This window comes from Chlorocebus sabaeus, chromosome 13 (assembly GCF_047675955.1).
Source record: "Chlorocebus sabaeus isolate Y175 chromosome 13, mChlSab1.0.hap1, whole genome shotgun sequence".
Taxonomy (NCBI): Eukaryota; Metazoa; Chordata; class Mammalia; order Primates; family Cercopithecidae; genus Chlorocebus; species Chlorocebus sabaeus.
The window spans coordinates 95936994-95956689 of NC_132916.1; the positions used below are offsets into that span (position 1 = coordinate 95936994).

General features: G+C 41.4%; 1 protein-coding gene across 1 annotated transcript; it reads left to right on the plus strand.

Moving 5' to 3' along the window:
* Positions 1–4481: 4481 nt before the first annotated feature.
* On the plus strand, positions 4482–13823 carry LOC103239974 (uncharacterized). Its single transcript, XM_073022703.1, has 5 exons — positions 4482–5058; positions 5625–5648; positions 9851–9978; positions 11169–11321; positions 13362–13823. The coding sequence occupies exons 2-5, from the start codon at positions 5636–5638 to the stop codon at positions 13482–13484; spliced, it is 417 nt and encodes a 138-aa protein (XP_072878804.1). The 5' UTR covers positions 4482–5058; positions 5625–5635; the 3' UTR covers positions 13485–13823.
* The last annotated feature ends 5873 nt before the right edge of the window (positions 13824–19696 follow it).

A 19696-nucleotide genomic window follows, 5' to 3' on the forward strand; every position in this document is an offset into this window, starting at 1 on the left:
CCTGGCCTCAAGCGAACCTCCTGGCTTGGCCTCCCGAAGTGCTGGAATTATAAGCATAAGCCATGGTCTCCGCTTTGGTTAAATTCTTCTAATGGATCAAATAAAGTAGTTAAATATTGCTTTCTCAGCAAGGCATTTTCTCATCACCTTTTCTAATGTTGCATGCCCCCTTCAGCACTGTTTATCACACTATCACTTTATCCTCTTTATCAACTCACTTCCATCAGTATGATCTTGTTTATTCTTGTTTATTTGTATATTGACTGTTTCCTCCACTACAACATAAATGTAGTGTGCATGCCTTTTTTTTGTTCAGTAGAATATCACAATGTCTTAGCCTAAGTCTGAGAAGGTAGTTGCTTTTAAGCAGACAATTGTTGAATTAGTGAAAGAAAATCTTTTAAGGAGTCTAATACACAGAAAAAGAGCTCGCTCTAGTTTTATGGGAAGAGTGGAAGAAGCGGTTAATTGTTGTAATGGTAGACAGAACTTCACTTGACCCTTTCTTCTGGTTCCTCCTGAGGCTTCTCAGAGAACAACTTGAAAATCTGGAGCACTGTAGGGAGGGTAGAAGCCAGCAAGACAGAGCTGCCTTGGTCAATAATCTTTAAAATAGTTTTAAAATATCACTGCGATAAATCAGTTGTATTGGTCAGGTTTCTCTAGAGGGACAGAACTAATGGAATACAGATATATATAAAGGAGAGTTTATTAAGTGTTAACTCACATGATCACAGGGTCCCACAACAGGCTGTCTGCAGGCTGAGGAGCAAGGATAGCCAGTCTGAATTCTAAAACTGAAGAACTTGGAGTCCGATGTACAAGGGCAGGAAGCATCCACCACAGGAGAAAGATGTAGGCTGCGAGTCTAGGCCAGTCTCTCTTTTCAAATTTTTCTGCCTTCTTATACTCTAGCTGAGCTGGCAGCTGATTAGATGGTGCCCACCCAGATTAAGAGTGGATCTGCCTTTCCCAGCCCACTGACTGGAATGTTAATCTCTTTTGGCAACACCCTCACAGACACACCCAGGATCAATACTTTGTATCCTTCAATCCCATCAAGTTGACACAGTATTAACCATCACATTAGTAAAAATAGTAGCCAGGGTCTGTTCACGGTTTTATATATTACTTGCAAAATGCCTTTCTCTCGGCCGGGCGCGGTGGCTCAAGCCTGTAATCCCAGCACTTTGGGAGGCCGAGACGGGCGGATCACGAGGTCAGGAGATCAAGACCATCCTGGCTAACCCGGTGAAACCCCGTCTCTACTAAAAAATACAAAAATCTAGCCGGGCGAGGTGGCGGGCGCCTGTAGTCCCAGCTACTCGGGAGGCTGAGGCAGGAGAATGGCGTGAACCCGGGAGGCGGAGCTTGCAGTGAGCTGAGATCCGGCCACTGCACTCCAGCCTGGGCGACAGAGCGAAACTCCGCCTCAAAAAAAAAAAAAAAAAAAAGCCTTTCTCTCATTGACACAGCAGCCTCAAATAGAAACAAGCAAAAAATAAAAAAAACTTCCTTTGCTGGGCCGAAACATCTTTGTTAGACAGTTTTGTGACAGGCATTCGAATGTTGCTTCGGAGGGCTATCAGCCAGGCCACTAGCAAACAAATCCTCAAGCCAACTAGAAAAGTCTCTAAAAGTGGGTAGGCAGTAACATTGGGAAAACAAATTGTAAGCATGGTACTGTCTTCTGGCATCAAGTTATTTATTTTGTCACTGAAATAGTAAACAATTTACTTCCCAACAAGTTGTCTGGTTTAGAAAATTGCATGTAATAAATTTCTTATTCTGAACATTAAGAAAGCAATAAATAATTTTAAGAAATTATTTTTCCCATTATCCAAAAATACATAACAAATATTTTCTTTAAAAATATTGATTTGTATGGCTACCTTTCCCAAAATATTCATACATCTTGACCTTGCCTTGAATAAATGCATGATATTCTCAAGGGAATATATCTCATTTGACAAAGCCCACCACACTCCTCCAACCACAATGACACATGAATCCTGGACAGATGGCTAGACTCTCTCACAAGCCCCAAAGCTCTATTCAGTTCTTGCCTTAATGAAACAATAATTGCTTTAGATTGTAAACTTCCTGATTGCTCTAGTGGAGATGATACTTAGGATGAGAAATCAGATATTTTTCAAGGCATTTGGTCTTTTTATGTAGAATGCTTATTTTAAAATTATATTTAAATATTTTGAAATAATGTTTTCACTTAAGTATTACAACTCCAAGAATAGGACAACAGGTTTTGGAAAACAGACCTGTGCCTTGTAAGCATAGGCACAATGCAAATGCTGATTTGTTCACAGCTGAAAAGAGGAAAAGAGAAGGAACCAAAGAAGGGCAAACCCTTGGTATTAATCAGGACTTTTTAGTACAAAACACAGAAACCTCATCTCACACTAATATTTATTATTATAAAGGCATTTATTTGCTCTAACTGAAACACCCAGCAGCACAGCTGGCTTCAAACACAACTGGAATTGGGGGCACAAGGGATGTCACCAGGTTCAGTTTCTCTCTATCTCAGCTTTTCTGGCTCCATGGTGACTTGATTCCCAGTTCCACTTTGCAGGGCTTAGACAGCTTCCGGACTCACACTGTTTTTACCACTATCTCTGTGAGTGGAAAATAGTACCTGCCTCTTCCTCGACTGTATTAGCAAAAGTGTCAGTGGGTCTTACTGGCTTTCTCTGAGCCAGTCACTGCAGCCTGAGAAATATCACAGATCAGAAAGGACTGCTAAGAGCTAGGAGAGTCCAACCATATGTAGGTCAAAGTTACAGGACAGGGACTTAAGTTCAGGGAAGAAGATCCAGTTCCTGCCCCACTGATAGAGGCGTGTGAATTTGGGCAAGTTTCTTCATCTCTCTCAGCTTCATTTCTTCTTGAATAAAAATTCCTAGTTTATAATCTTTAGAGGATTAAATAAAATAAATAAAGCACCTAACAGAATAGTAGACTCTCGATACATTTTAAAGATGATTTAATTTTTATTCTATTTCTTTCCTGGCCTGAGTCCAGTCACTGCATAAGCATCAGTGACCACTGTCGCCACTAGGTGGCAATCATGTGATGGAAGGTAATGGCCTTGCTTTCTGGCCAGTGAAAAATTAAGAATTGGCTGAAACCTGACAATTGGCAGTGAGAGGAAAGCGTGGAGGACTGAGAGTCCAATTCCTGCTGCACTGAAACCACGCTGTGTGACCTTGATCAAGGTCTGAATTGATCTATAGCCTGGATTTCCTCAAGTAAAACTTGGAGGCCAATTCAGGCTTCATTTATCTTTAAAATCTTTTGAATCTGTAAAAAGGGAATCATAGAGTAATAACTGTGACTGTAATCTCAAAAGCCAAAAACTGTTCAACAGTCTTGATTGTTAAAATATACAGTTTAAAAATATGATTGTATGAAGCATAATCCATTCATTTATTGCTAAGTTTTAGCTACCCCAGGGATCCAGAAAGAGTTCATGCAATTTTGTAAGGTGACTAATGGGCCCGCAGAGATGCTGTCAAGTTATACACAGCTCAGAAAATCATCCTCTGAGGCATGCAAGTCAGAAAACTCACTATTAAAAAAAGTCACACTGAGCAGCTTCAAAAGTATTTTTCCGCCATGTAATTATGTTTTAATGTCAGGTTCTTAAAATCACTTGGAAAAGAAGAAGCAGCTTAAAAAATTTCAGGTCTGAAATGTGTTAGAAGTATCTGGAGCAGCAGGAGGATGAATCAGGAAGTGACATTTAATTGGGTTTAAGAACAAAAATGATGACTCTCCACTTTTGCATGAATCAAGCCTTTATAACAAAGTTGAAATAAGATGATGTGATAAAAATTAGCATTTATCTAATATAATAGATTGGGGGGATATTGTATTTTCTTAATATGAAATTCTTTAGTATAAGGAAGTTATGTGCTGGTTCCATCTTGATTAGTATAAAAATCCTTGTAAAAGGAGAACCAATTGAAATTCCAGGGGTGTCCACACATTTCTTCATTCCATGGAGATGTGGAACAGCCTAGTCTAAATACTTGACCTTTATTTCTCAGCATGCTCTTTTTTCAGGATAAAGCCTCCTGAATTCTTAAACCTTGAAGGTAGGGGCGAGGATTTGTTGGTGGGGTGTAGATCAAATGAGTTCAGGTTTTCTTCATCCTTTATAAATCTCAACTTTGCTTTACACGGTGCCTTATCAGAGGGGAGAGATCATTAAAGTATTTATGTGGGATTTTTTTTTTTTTTTTTAATTTTTTTGCTGCTGTAGAGGTATCTGAAAGAATGAGGACTGTTTTGCTTTTACCTCTCTATTTTCCCTTCTCCATTTAAAGGAGGTAGCCAGAACCTTTGCCCTCTGAGTGGTTTGTTGTGAGGTCAGAGAAAAAAGCCCAGGTTCCTTTAAGGCTTAAGATGCAGCATGCTGGGCTCTGCCCCCAGTTTCTGATTCAGCAAGTCTGGGATGGAGTTCAAGAATTGCCTTTTTTTGTTTGTTTGTTTTGTTTTGTTTTTTGTTTTTTTACTTTAAGTTCTGGGATACATGTGCAGAAAGTGCAGGTTTGTTACATAGGTATACACATGCCATGGTGGTTTGGTGCACCCATCAACCGTCATCTACATTAGGTATTTCTCCTTCTAACTGTAACTATCCCTTTAATACCAACGCTGCAGGCCGGAACCCACGTGCTGAGAACTACTGCATTAAGGTAACTGCTCCTCTTGGCCACCTGGAAACCTACCTCCCTTGCCTGAAACCTGAGCTCACTGAGAGGGCTGGCACAAGCGGGAATGGGTCAGTGAGTTTGTCCAGGGAACATGGAAGCTTTTGAAATGCGAGGAAGGGACATTCCCCAAGTCCCTTTCTTGGCACTGCCCCCAGTCAGGCTGCACTCAGGTGAGAAGAGGGCTTGAAGGGAAGCAGCTTGGTGCAGAACTGGGAGAGCCAACCGCCTCAGTTGGAGCCTGGGGGTGAAGATTCATAGCACCCTGGACCCACTGAGAGACTTGTTCATTTTCTGGGCACCAAATAATCCTTCCAATTTTTATGTAAACCCAGGAAGGAGGAGAGGAAACAAATAATGAAGACTGAATTTCTTGCAATTCAGCGACATAGGGGATGGCAGTCATACTGAATTTGATTTGAAGAAAATATATACTTCCTGCTTACCCAACTTTTAGTAAATGCCACACCAGCTACATGAATTTCTGGATTAAACATACAATCTACATATATTAATATTTGTTGCCTTAATCCAAGTTCTTCCCTTGCCATGACTCTGTGTTCACTTTGCAGGGAGGGGCAGAGCTTATAAACTGAGCTGTGCAAATCTCACCCTGCTCAACCATGTCTTGCTGAGCAGGCACATGGGGGCTGAAACCTAAGCAGGCTGTGAGAAAAGAGTGACGTTTGCTAATTTTCTAATGTGCCCACATAACTCCTGCATAATCTGACACCATATGAATATATTACACTTAAGGCATTTTCTCATTGACTTTTATGTGGTTTCTACTTTTCAGTGCTATAACAAATATCCTAATACATTTCTCCTGCACTCTGGATTTTTTTGAATTAGATACCTGAAATGTTGACTTGATTTTTTTTTTTCTTACAGAAATTCTGTCAATGGGACATGCATGTGAGTTTAGAAGCAATTCTTTCTTTAATATGCAAAGGTTTCTGGGAGTGCTCAGGTCATCAACCAAATGTGTTCGTTAGCCCATACAAGATGCTTTCTTCAATTTCTAGATGAGATATACTGTTATGAGAAAATGGAAGAAAAATTACAGGAGAACAAGTGGGGAATTGCTAAGATATGTACATTTGTAGTGAGGAGAGGAGTTGGGGGCTTGGGGGCAGGGGTGAAATGCCTAGTGACTTAAATGACATAAGGCACTGATTTCCTGAGTGTTGAGTAAAGGGGTGTTAGAAGATAGAAAATTGCCAAGGATTAATTTGTAACTCAAAATTATAGCTCAGTCCAATCCCATTTCCCACTAAGAAAGAGAGGGAAACATCTTTTTTCTCCCTCTTCCTTCCCGTCTCCCACAGGGGCAGCTGTCTCCTCCCTGTTCCAGGACCCAGGGCTCAGGCTGACTTGTGTTAAGCTTCCATCTGGATTAAACAGATTTGGGGAAGATCACGTGGAAACTTAAATGCCATTGCAGCATTGTTTCTACAGGAAATGAGTTTCTCTTTGCAAACAATTATTTGCTTTCGGTACACAACCACTTATCATAAGGAGGGAGCCTGTCTGTGCTTATAAAGCTTAAATTTGAAGGACTCCAGTTATCTTAACTTAAAATTAAAGCACAATTAAAATAGCCTAGTTTGAGAAGAAACCATGTTCTTCAATTTCTAAGAGATGTTCCAATATGTATTTACTGCAATTTCTATGTTGGGTGGTTTGTTGTCATTTTAAAAGTGAGGCTGGGACACTATAATATGGCCTGTCTTCTTTTTGCCTGTTAAACAAGGCGAGCTAGGGCAGCTTCTCAAAAGGCTCAAGAGGCACAGTCAGTGATCTCAGGCCACCCTGGATGGCAGGAGGCCACAGGAGGGGGCTTGCACCACCAGCTGCAGGGAATTGTTAAATTCCTGACCTAGTTTTTGAAAATACTCAAGGAGAAAGCAGGGACACAAATACTAGCTCTAGCCTTGTTCAATGAGACCACGTTCCTGTTTTCATTTCGCTTTAGCCGCATTTGTTCGAGCAGCAGGTGAAGCGCCTTTCAAAAGACTGTCATCTCCAAGGGAAGTCATCTGTTTTACATTAATTGTCCATTAGTCTCCAAGCCTCCATCCATTAAAGTCCTCAGCCACTCATTACGTATATTGTGCAGGAGTCCTGCTGTCAGCTTTTCAATGCAGAGCTGTTTTTCTGCATCTGACTTAATTGCTCTAAGTGCCTGTTCCTTTGAGAGAGCCTAGAGCATACCAATTAATGCTAACTTTTTTTCCTTGCCAGGTTGAACAGACAAGCCGTGGTGAGGCCAGTTCAGCTGCTATTTACTCTAATTTATTAGAGACCTTTCTGCCTTAAGCTCACACAGTGGGTAGTTTACATCAGTACTGCCCCGTCTGCCTGATGAATCCTGGATATGTTTTGAATGGACTTAATTTTCTATAGTGAAAATGCTCCATAAATTTACAATCTATCCATGTTATTTTGATGAGGGGTTTAAATTCCATTTGCTCCTGATTAGTTTAAACATATAATTTTTAAATGCATGTGGCATTCTAAACAACAGCTTGGATGAAATTTACTTTGTTGATGGAAAAATTAAGCTTTCATCCTTTCGAATGACAGCTCGAGGGGTGGCCTTACAATAATTTAATTACTGTAGCTTCCTTATTATAGGCGACTCACCTACCTTTAGCTCCATTACCGTTTTCCTTAATAAACACAAATAAATGGAGGAAAAACAAAAAATAAAATAACCAATCTTAGAGTAGCTTTTATAAATTTTTGATAGCCATAGAGGCAAATACAAATATGTGAGACTCAGAGAAACATATTAACCCCTTCAATTCTAAAAAACTAGAAAAATCACAATTTTGTTTTTCTCTTTTTTAAAATTGTACTGTAGTTCCACTTATTAATACTAAGTTCTATATTTTATTAATATTCAAAATATCCAATCAATATAAATTCCTGTCAAGATATGGTAATATATCTATAAATTCAGATTCTGAGTAATGACTTGATAATAATTGAATTTATTACAAGTTTTTAAATATTTACTACGGTATAATTCCATCCTATAACTAAGTTTGTTAGCAAATGGCCCTGTTAATATATAGTTAAGTACCTGTATATTGATTTGCTTAATTACATCTAAACAATACCAAAAAATAAAAACCACACAGATGCATCCAGACTGATTTAAATTGCAGGATATCATGAAAATTAAAGACAGACTTCTGTGTCTTATTTCCTGAGGACTGTTGGGAAAATATGCACTTTTGGCATAAGCAAACTACTTAGAACAAATATAGCAACCATTCTGGGAAACATTTACATTAGGTGAAATCTGTCTCTGAGGCTCTCTGCCTTCCACCCAAGAGCTCCCTGCCCTGGCAGCCTCCCCTCTCCTCTCTATTCTCTCCCCTTCCTCAGCTGGAGGCCAGCCCTGTTTCCCATATCACATGGTCCTGGCCAGTAACAAGGCATTATTAGCAAAGACAGCTATTTAGAGGTAGTGTTTTGAACTCTCTGAGGATTATCATTTTCCTCATCTTCACTATCTTCATCCTCATCTTCAATCAACATTTCTGAGAGCAGACTGTGTACAGAGCACAAAGAGCCACTGAAGTTGTTCCCGTCTCCCCAAAATAGTAACTTTTGTCTTCTAGATGAGTGAGCTCCTCTAACAAATTCTACAAGTATTGTTTCTGCATCATGGGCATAGAGAGTGGCCTCCTCCATCTTTACAGAAGGAAATTATCACCCCCAAGTTAGACTAGTTTATTCCTAGAAAATTCCTTCAATACCCCCTCATCTGTAGGATATTCATTTAAAAATCCTATCAGCTTTTTTCTCAACAGTTTTCAGGAAGAGAACTTTGGAAAATACTAAAATATCAGTCTAATAAATTCAAAGACATATATTAGGGCCTTTAAAACCTCATACACATCCCTTTGGCCTCCAGGATAATGCTCCTTAATCCTAATTAGCTTTTACAGCAGGATTAGTGTTTGCCAATGACGATTAGAGGTGCCAAATTCACCAAGCCAATAAGTAGCAGAATTGTAGGATCCTGGTGCGACTTTATTTTGATTCTGACTCACGTTTTACATCATGTTTGTCGTTGCTTCATTTGTCCAAGGTAGCAATGCTTCCGTATTTCTGTGTTCTGATTTTGACTGTAGTGTTTTGATTGAGAGTCTGGAATGTTGTTCACACAAGGGGAATCTTGCCCCAAAGAATATTACTTCTAAGGTCTTCACTCAGGAGTTTGGTCATGTACCTGTGCTAATGCCTTTGTATTAAAACCCTTCGTATTAAAACCCTTCTGATTATGGTTGAATCTGTTCCCCACCTCTGACAGATACACGATAGGGTGACCCCTAATGAGTCATGCTCTTAATCCCCTTGCCATGAATGTGGGTGGAAACCATAACTTGCTTTTAACCATAAGATAGGACAAAAGTAAGGAAATACCGCTCCTGTAATTATGTTTACGGCAAAGTCGAAGGGACTTTTTTCAGGTATAACTAAGATCCCTAATCAAGTGACTTTTAGTTAAACAAAAGAGCATTTGCCCTCAGTGGGCCTGGCCGAATCAGTGAGCCTTTTAAAGAGGGGCCAGGCCTTTCCTGGAGTTTGACACCTGAAGCAGAGAGACTCATTTCTGTTGCTGGTTTTGAAGCAGCAAGCTGCCATTAATTCTACAGTCATAAAGACACGAATTCTGCCAACAATCTGCGGGAGCTTAGAAGCAGATCCTAGCATTTCCATTGCATCCTCCAGATGAGAATGCAATCCACCTTGATTTCAGCCTTGTGAGACCCTGAGTCGAGAACCCAGTTATGACATGCCCAGATTCCTGACCCCCCAAAAATGGTGAGATAACAAATGGGTATGGTTTTTAGGCCATCGAATGCGTGATCATTTATTATGCAGCAATAGGAAACTAATGCACCACTCTTGCAATAAAGATACTTTGTTTTATTATCCAGTATCCCATATGTCATTTCTAGATAAGTAGATCATTATACATGAACTCCACACAAGAGCTTCTTATACTTTGTTGTTGGAAAACTTCCCCAAGTCACATCTCAGGCTCTACAGATGACTTACCATCTAACCTTTTTGTTTCCTATCAACTTTGCTGTTAGATAACCTAGAAGATTTGGTGCCCAGCGTGAAGAATAGTTCCTTTCCAGTACCTGTGTGTCTGGAATTTACTCCTTCCGGTGGGTTCTTGTTCTTGCTGACTTCAGGAATGAAGCCATGGACCCTCGCGGTGAGTGTTACAGTTCTTAAAGATGGTGTGTCCAGAGTTTACTCCTTCAGATGTTCAGATGTGTCCAGAGTTTCTTCCTGCCAGTGGGTTCCTGGCCTCACTGACTTCAGGAGTGAAGCCGCAGACCTTTGCAGTGAGTGTTTCAATACAGTGAGTGTTAAAATACAGCTCTCAAAGGTAGTGCAGACCCAGTAAGCAGCAGCAAGATTTATTGGGAAGAGCAAAAGAACAAAGCCTCCACAGCGTGGAAGGGGAGGAGAGTGAGTTGCCACTGTTCACTCAGGTGGCCAGCTTTTATTCCCTTATTTGGCCCCACCCACATCCTGCTGATTGGTCCATTTTACAGAGCACTGATTGGTGCATTTTTCAGGGTGCTGATTGGTCCATTTTACAGAGTGCTGATTGGTGCGTTTACAATCCTTTAGCTAGAAACAGAATGCTGATTGGTGCGTTTTTACAGAGCGCTGATTGGTGCATTTACAATCCTTTAGCTAGACACAGAGCGCTGATTGATGCGTTTTTGCAGAGTGCTGATTGGTGCATTTACAATCCTTTAGCTAGACACAGAGTGCAGATTGGTGCATTTACAATCCTCTAGCTAGACGGAAAAGTTCTCCAAGTCCCCACTGGACCCAGGAAGTCCAGCTGGCTTCACCTCTCACCTGGACACATCTGTCGTTTTGCTACATTTACATCAGTGGTTCTTTAACATTTTGGTCTCAGGGTTTCTTTACATCACAAATAATTGAGGACCCAAAGAAACTGTGTTTATTTGAGTAATGCTTATCATCTACTATATTAGAAATTAAAATGGGGCAATTTTAAATCACGAGAATGCACAGGCACACATTCCATTAGCAGTCAATAACATCGTCACTCAGCATGGGAAAACCCACGGGTTGCCTGTGAAAGAGTGAAAGAAAAACACGAGATAACATCACAGTGCTATTACAAATTGACCTTGCAGATCTGAAAGGGTCTTGGACACCCCTAGAAATCACACTTTGAGACCACATCTTGAAAACCATTACTTTATGTTTTTAGTATTTTTTTGTTTTATATTGCATTAAATTGTATTATGCCAACTCACATAAGTTTATGAAATATACGAGGTAAACTTTTCTAAAAAAATGAAAAAGGCAAAATACTAGCTATATAATTGTGCTGTTTATTCCCCACCTGCCCCACAGATATGTGCTCACCCTTCTCTGCTCAGCTCTGTGCCTGGGAGGCTGACCTCTACAGACTACATCACCAGGCTTCCGCCCTCTGGCTTCCACATGGATTTGGCCAATGGGCATCACCAGTGGGAAAGGGGAGGACAGGAGGAGAGACAGGCTGAGGTCACGTATCTATCCCCTTCTTCCCTACCCCATGACAGTTCTGACAGGCAGCCCTTCCGTTTCTCCAGCTCTCAGCTGAGCTCCAGTAACAAGTTTCCTTCTCTTTCCCCTTTAGGGTTGGGGTGGCAATAGCTTTTAACTGCTGTGATTCCCTGGGTGTCTCACTATATCTTGTTGGCTTCCCTAATCCTGCCTACTTTAATCATTTTTTTAAATTTCAAACTCTCTTGATGCTTCCGTTTGTATCCCGAGGAATCCTGGCTAATGGAACAAGCTTGGACACATCCCTTCATTTCACAGGTCCTCAGTTTATTTAGCTGTAAAATGAAGGGCCTGAGCAGCCTTTCCCAAAGTGGATTCTGCACATCAGTTTCACCATATTCCATTTTGTATTCTGTGATCAAATATGTTTGAGAAACACTGAATATAATGTCCCCTTTTGGAGAGCCACAGTTTGTGGCACCGTATCAACAACTCTGAGAGGTCCTAAAGTAGATATGCCTGTTTTACCCTGTTTAGGTCAACATTTCCCTAATATAGTTAACAATGGAACCACTGTTTTTTGCTTGTTTGCTTTTGCAGGAATCCCTAATAACATCGAGAAAACACCAGATCAAGTCATCTCCAGGTGGGCCACGTATGGCATTGTCTTATTCTATGGAAAGCTATTCATTACATATTTTTGAATATTTTCTGGTGGCCCCTCAATACTGAAATCTAAAATTTTCCACCCATGTGACTCAGCTTGCTCTAGGCACAATAATGGAATTCTATTTCTGTGACCTCGGTACAATGTTGAGCTTCTCTTCTGACCATGACTTTGTCGTGGTAAAGAAGTATCCCTCTAATTAATCAGGATTGAAATAGAATTGAAAATAGATTGAAAATAGAATTCCAGGAATAGCTGAATACACAATACACATTTACATAGAGGACAATTGCATCCAAGCCCCGTGGAGTGTGGTGGTGCAAAGTAAGGTATGAATCCCACTGAAACTTTCTGAAAGTGTGTGGTTGTCATGAACAACACTGACAAATCTGAGGCCCTCCTTGCTTCCTGTTACAATAATTAACTACCTCTTCTTCTTTTTCTTTTGGAGACAGATTGCAGTGCAATGTCACCATCTCAGCTCACTGTAGCTTTGACCTCCCAGGCTCAAGAGATCCTCTCTCCTCAGCCTCCCGAGTGGCTGGGACTGCAGGCACATACCACATGCCCAGAAAAATTTTTTCTCATGAGGGCTGATGAGTAGAGCCTGGGTCTCTCACTATATTGCCTGGGCTCGTCTTGAACTCCTGGGCTCAAACAGTCCTCCTGCCTTGGCCTCCTAAAATGCTGGGATTATAGGCATGAGCCACTGTGCCCAGCCAGTAACTACTATTTTGATCAGATCATTTCTAGAGAAACCAATATGTATCCCCTTCTGATTTTCTATTGTCAAAGCCCCAGTCTCAGGCACTCATCCCTTTCCAGTGTGGCACAAAGCAGGGGCCTTACCCCACTTCCAGGGCTGAATCCTGGCTGAACTAAGCCCATTTGTATGGCCCCATTATCTTTCCAATAATAGGTTTAGGGGTGGGCTTGTGACTCACTTCTAGCCAGTGGGACATGCAAGAGCGGTGGATTGCTGGGAGTTTAGAGGGAGAGTTTTCTTTGTTTCTGAAAATATGAACACCAGAAACCATGCTCCCTTTTTGGCACCCAATGTTATTTTGTTTCTAGATGTGTTACTTAGGAATGTGGCAGCTGTCTTGCCTCCACAGGGAGGACAGCATCAAAATAGAACTGATGCTGAGGACAGCAGAGAGGACGAGACAAACCTCGGTGGGTGGCATCATGGGGCCTCTGATTGTTCCTGTATCCATTCCATGTGGTTTAAGCCAGTTGAGGCAGCATTTTCGGTCTTGAAGCCCAACTCCTTCTAAATGATAGGTGTACCTTATAATGGAACTATTCGCAGCCTCAAATTCTTCCCAGTTACACCCTGTGAGTGTCCAGGAAGCAGCAGAAAATTAAATACTACATTTCTTCATTCACAGGCCTCCCTCTTCCTGTGCCCCTGGCAGACAGTGACAGTGCTGCCCTGCAGGATGGCATATCAGAGAGCTCAGGATGGATGCAGTCCAGGACGACAGCCCATGTCCAAGAAGGCTGCCTGCTGAACGTTTGCCCAGCAGAAGATTTTAGAAAGAAAGGAAACATCTTAGAGATTTTCTTGCCTCCAGAAGATTCCCTGATCCAATCTTTCCTTGGCACAAACTTTTAGTTATTGTGTTTACATATACATTTTATATATGCATGGTCATTATTTTATCTGTTTTATTTGGGGACTTTATCTTGATGTGAGCCCTCATACCTAACACACTGCAATATAAATTATGTAATTATGTGCTTTTTTTGTTGTTGTTGTTGTTGAGATGGAGTCTCGTTCTGTCACCCATGCAGGAGTGCAGTGGTGTGATCTCGGCTCACTGCAACCTCCACCTCCTGGGTTCAAGTGATTCTCCTGCTTCAGCCTCCCAAGTAACTGGGACTATGGGCACCTGCCACCATGCCTGGCTAATTTTTTTTTTTTTTTTAAGTAGAGACAGGGCTTCACCATGTTAGCCAGGCTGCTATCAAACTCCTGACATCAGGTGATCCACCTACCTCAGCCTCACAAAGTCCTGGATTACAGGCATGAGCCACTGCACCTGGCGTGTGCTTTCAATAAGTACTTTCTCACTGACTAATACCCCTAGCTTTTGTATTATAAGAAAAAAGAGGCATAAAAGAGAATGAATCCCTGGCCCCAGTATCAGTCAGGATTTAATCAGAAAATAGAAATGGTGCTAGGTTTTTGATGGGTTGGAGAGAGTTGAAAGAGGAATTGAGGCTTGCACAACCATTAGAAGGGCTGGGTAAGGAAAGGTCAGAAGATTGCTTTAAGGGTAACCAAAGTGCAGAGCTCTCAAGAGAAACTGGGGCTTCTGTTGTGATCAAGTTGCCCGTCGCAGGTGCTTCTCAGGAGGACTCTGAGAAGCTGAGGCTCTGAGTAACCGCCTGTAGCTGGCACTATAGAAAAATAGCTTCTCCTTTTCTGCCTCAGATATTTCACGGGGGTGCCTCTCACTGGACAAATGTAACCTGGAGGCATATAGGAAAAGAACTGGTCATGAGGTTTCTGGTTTTCCTCCAAGACAGAGAAGAATGGAGGGCTGGGGGGCATAAGTCACAATGAAGTTGAGCTATCAACAGACCACCCAGAAACCCAATCTCCCATATATTAATGAAAAATTTAAAAAGCAAAGAGCAATTGATAAACAAGTGTATTTAAGTTATACCAATGGCAAGATTGCTCTGTCAAAAAGCATTTGATAATCAGTTAATTGGTGAGTGTCTGCTATGCAGAATTAGAGGCAGTTTTTGTTTTGTTTTCTTTTGTTTTAGATTATTTCTTGCTCAAAACTTGCTCAGGTTCCTGGGCTGTAATACGTGAGCCAGATAGAGCAGCTTTGATCTCACTGGCAGTTTGTTTAGAAGCCTGAGATCTGGAGTAGCTTTCTAAAATCTTCAGCTCTAAAAACCAATACAGTTTAATAAAAATCTCTACATTTGCTTGCAATAGTCTCAAGTACATAGTAAAATGACAGAAATGATTTCAGCCAAGAAATTAGCCATTTTCTTCCCCTTGATTTAAGACGGAGAATTAGCTTTGGAGGGAAGTGGCAATATTTCTAAATTTACACACAAATTCACACCGACAGTATGCTCCTAATAGTCACCAGATTTAGAGCTAACCTGGTTTTCTGAGATTGATCTGGGATGGAGGGAGAAACAACAGCTAACTGACCAGAAGCTAAATGCCACAAGGCAAAACCTTTTTGTTAGAAGCTGAAGATTATCATGTTTCCAGGGGAGGCTGCATGCTTTGGTTAAGAGAGACGCAGTTATGAACCCAGCCTTCTAAAGACCTCCAGCGAGAACCCTGCAAGTCTCCTCAGGGCAGGGGTTCTGGGAGTTTCTAGGTTCTTGCAATTCCTGCAGCAAACACATCAACACACACAAAAAAGCACTGGGAATTCAGAGTCCCAGAGAAGCACATTTGGGTACATCCCTCAAGGTTAAGATTTGCTGGAAACTTTGATAAGATATTTGGATGTGGAGAAGACTGGGGAAGTGTTAAGTAAAGGAATATGAAGTTGGGAGCCAATTATTCATTCTTTTCCCTATCCCTCTCACCCATTAGCATCAATAATTGAAAAATGACCATCCATGTGTGTATGGGGAAGGCAGTAGGCTTAGAGGCTGCTAATGGCAATTTTGTAAATGAGGGCAAAAATGGGGCTCTGCAGGCAAAAACCTTGACTGGGTAGAGCCACCTCAAAGCTGAGGCTTCAACCATCACAGCCTGCCATGTGCAGCATGTGACTCACTGCATTTTCAAGCAAGACTCTGCTTAAATAGGTACCTTCCACTTTGGTTCTATGTTGCTGCCACCAGTGTAACTACTCTGCTGCCTTTCTTAGGGGTGGGGACAAGCTACCTCCTTGAGTTTGAGACTTGAGCCTACCTTTGTACCTGTGATCCTTAAGAGGTGCTGTCCTTTTCATTTAGCTCATACAAAGTGACTCAGGCATCCTACAGCATCCCTGTACAGGTATCTGGCCCAGTCCACACAGCTAATTGCACCCATTGTCCTCAAAGTCCATCTGTTTACTTTAGCATGTTGGTGCTCATGCTCAATGTGCAAGGTAATACAGATTGATATGTATTCTTTGGGATTTTTAGTTAAGTGGTTTCTGCTTGTGACATTCTTTTCTTCTCTTCTCTTTTCTTTTGAGATGGAGTCTCTGTCGCCAGGCTGGAGTGCAGTGGCATGATCTCAGCTAGGCTCACTGCAACCTCTGCCTCCCGGGTTCAAGCAATTCTCCTGCCTCAGTCTCCCAAGTAGCTGGGATTACAGGCACATGCCACCATGCCCAGCTAGTATTTTGTATTTTTTTTTTTTAGTAGAGATAGGGTTTCACCATGTTGGTCAGGCTGGTCTCGAACTCCTGACCTTGTGATCCACCCGCCTTGGCCTCGCAAAGTGCTAGGATTACAGGCGTGAGCCACCACGCCTGACCTGCTTGTGACATCATTTTCTGTCTTTTAAATAGAAATAGAAGTATACAAAAGCATATACCTCAGTGTTTCAGGGAGAAAAGTGTGTTAGGTAAATAGACTAACTGTAGGAAAGACTTAGTATAATGACAAGCATGACTGCTTGGTATATTCAGAATTTTGATGTGTGATAAATTATGTGTGTCATTCTTTGAAATATAAACTTTAGAGCTTCTTATGTTAAAAGAAGCCATCCTAACCAAATAATACTGTAGGCTTTCAGTGTACCTATAAATATGTTCATCTGGTGGAAATTAAGAGATATGCCAAAAAACAGATTTGCATTTGAGCAAAAGAATAGCAATACATTAACTGCTATATTATAGAGTTTGTAAACATTGCTATAGTGATTATCAATGCTTCATGTTGCCATTATTGGCTTCACTATTAAAGATATTGCTGTGAAAATGAAAATTCATAAATATGAATGTTTGTGTTATATTTTATTTTCTATTTTCACATCTAGCAATCGGTACATGTTGTGTGCCCTGCAGAGCTATTAAGTCCTGGGGTTATTGATTAAGGCCCCAAATGAGTGGCAAATCTTAGAGCATAAAGGTTGTTTCGACCAGGTGGAGTAGCTCACGCCTGTAATCCCAGCACTTTGGGAGGCTGAGGCGGGCGGATCACCTAAGGTCTGGAGTTCAAGACCAGCCTGACCAACATGGAGAAACCCCATCTCTACTAAAAATACAAAATTAGCCAGGTGTGGTGGTGCATGCCTCTAATCCCAGCTACTCAGGAGGCTGAGGCAGGAGAATCAGTTGAACTGGGGAGGCAGAGGTTGCAGCGAGCCAGGATCGCGCCATTGCACACCTGCCTGGGCAACAAGAATGAAACTCCATCTCAAATAAAAACAAAAAGCTGATTGTTTCGTGAACATGGGACATTCTTGTAACTCTATCCCACTCATTCAAATACAGGCCATCACCCATGAAAATAAAAAGAAAATAAAAGGTGAATAGCACACTGCAAAGACAATTGAGCTATGTGTGAAGCAACTCTGCGCACCTATAAGCCTCATTTCTGTGTGCTTAGGATAATGCAAAAGGCATTGATCAAAGTAAAATGATCATAAGAAAATGTAGGCTACATGTCTGCTCAGCTCCCTCAGTCACCACTCAGGAATCAGCCTTTCCTTCTGGAATCCTGGCTGCCATTTACAGAGTGCTCTTGCCGCTATATTCCAGGTGCCATGCTGAGTGCTTTGCCTGAGGTGCTTAGGGGACCCTTGCATCACCTGGGTAGTGGTTAAAGAGAACTCAGGTGGTCTTGGCTTCAATACTGGCCCCACCAAGTGCTCCTGTGTGATATTATGCACTCTCTGCTCTTCAGTTTTTCTCACTTGTAAAAGGGGAATGATAATACCTCAGGAATTAATACATGTAAAAGGGTTAGTACAATGCTTAACTCATAGTAAACATTCACCATCTTAAATATCATCACCACTTTTATCTATGAACCATCCCTGCCTGCAAGAACTTATAATTCACTGAAGAAAGAAACCCCATGAATCAGTCTGGGAACAGTTAAGACTTACCACAGACCACAAAAACTGCAAGACTTAAGGGGAAAAAAAAAAAAGAGAGAAATGAGAGCTTGAGCTGTTTAGAATCATCTTCATGGAAAGAGTGGGATTTGACTTGAGCTTTGGAGAATGAAAGGAAGATGAAGAGACAGAAAAGAGGAGGAAGGGTGTTCTGATAGGGTGAAAAAGAGGCCAAGGCCTAGTGATAGCAATGACTGTGTTGAAGGCAGGGGAAGGAGGCAAAATCAATGAGGGGTAAGTAAGGATGTGAAGAAACACAAACAAGGGTACAATACCTAGCCACCCACCAGCCGCCTCCTGAGAGTTTCCAAAAGGATGCTATGGTTCTTAAAGTGTGGTCCCAGACCAGCAGTATTGACATCATCTGGGAATTTGTTGGAAATGAAAATTCTCAGGCTCTTCCCCAGATCCACTAAATCAGAAACTCTGGGGGGTGGGGCCTTGTGGGTGGTTCTGATACACAACAAAATCTGCAGACCACTGGTGTAGTGAGTTACAAGAAGACCCATGTTCCCACTTTATCCTTCCTGCCCAGGCAGATGCTCCCTCCCATTGGCAGCCCCAGTGCAGGCTGCTTGGGGTCCACTCCTCAGGCATGTTTCCTTTGGCCTGAAAGAAAATTTCCAAAGGGTGAGCAGTGAAGATGGAGAATAGGTCCCTCCTCACATCTTGGGTGACTTTCAAATATCCCATCCTGGTGTCTCCCACTGACGTCTTGGAGGAAGTTAGACCCTTTGGCATCATGTAGAGTGGATCTTGAATAATGGAGAGTTGGATGAAGAATTGGGCTGATGGCTGGTGCATAGCACTTAGTAAGCACTTCCTTTTATTTCACGGGTCTATTTAGGAAACTTTATTACGGAAAATATTGAAGTGATTCAGATTTTTCCAGAATAGAAAGAAGCTGTAATATAGTCCTCAACTCAGTCTAATGCATTTAAGAAATTGTTACTCCTGTGATGGTTTTCTGAGATAATTCATTTCCATCAGCCTCATAAAGATCCATGCATTATCACTGGTTGATACGGCTTTTTAGTCTTTCTTAAGTGCTGGGCTTGTGCAGGTGGCCATTTGGAGGATAGAGTGTGCTGTTTGCTGTTAAGAGCAAACAAATGGTCCCTTGATATAAAAAGGAGCATTTGTGAGAGGTAGAGAAGGTCACATGACTTCCCTCAGGAAGGAGCTCTGACGTCTCCTCTAAGTGCTTTTGCACACTTAATCTAAAAATGTATAACAGGTGATGAAACCAGTAAATTACATTTGCTGGCCTCCTTAATTTACCTTATCTAATTATTTGATTGATGCTTAAAACTCAGAGACAAGTCTAAATTATTCAAGAGTCTACTGCTTCTGAAATAATTCCAGAGTGTGTTAAATTGCATTTTTAAAAATTCTGACACATAAAATAAGTCTCATCTTAGACATAGTTGCCTTTCAGAGGAATGTAAAAACAGGGTTGGAGTGGGGGAGCAAGAGGACAGAAAATTGGGCAGTGGTATTTAGGATCTTAAATTCTCATTTTCACTTATTGTGTAGGGGAAGAAAATTAGTTTTTTAGGTGTACCTGCAAAACATTCATCCAAAAGTCTAGAGGGAGTCACAGGCATCCCTGCGTTCCTTTGGCGAGCAGTTATCCATTTCTGCAGCATCAGAAATCTATACACATTGACAAACAAGAAA

What these genes read in the sequence shown, in the direction of transcription:
- LOC103239974 (XM_073022703.1), top strand. An exon ending in TGAAGCCATGGACCCTCGCG is followed by an intron (nt 9,979 to 11,168) that starts GTGAGTGTTACA and finishes CCTGCCCCACAG; the next exon opens with ATATGTGCTCACCCTTCTCT. An exon ending in AGGAGGAGAGACAGGCTGAG is followed by an intron (nt 11,322 to 13,361) that starts GTCACGTATCTA and finishes CTTCATTCACAG; the next exon opens with GCCTCCCTCTTCCTGTGCCC.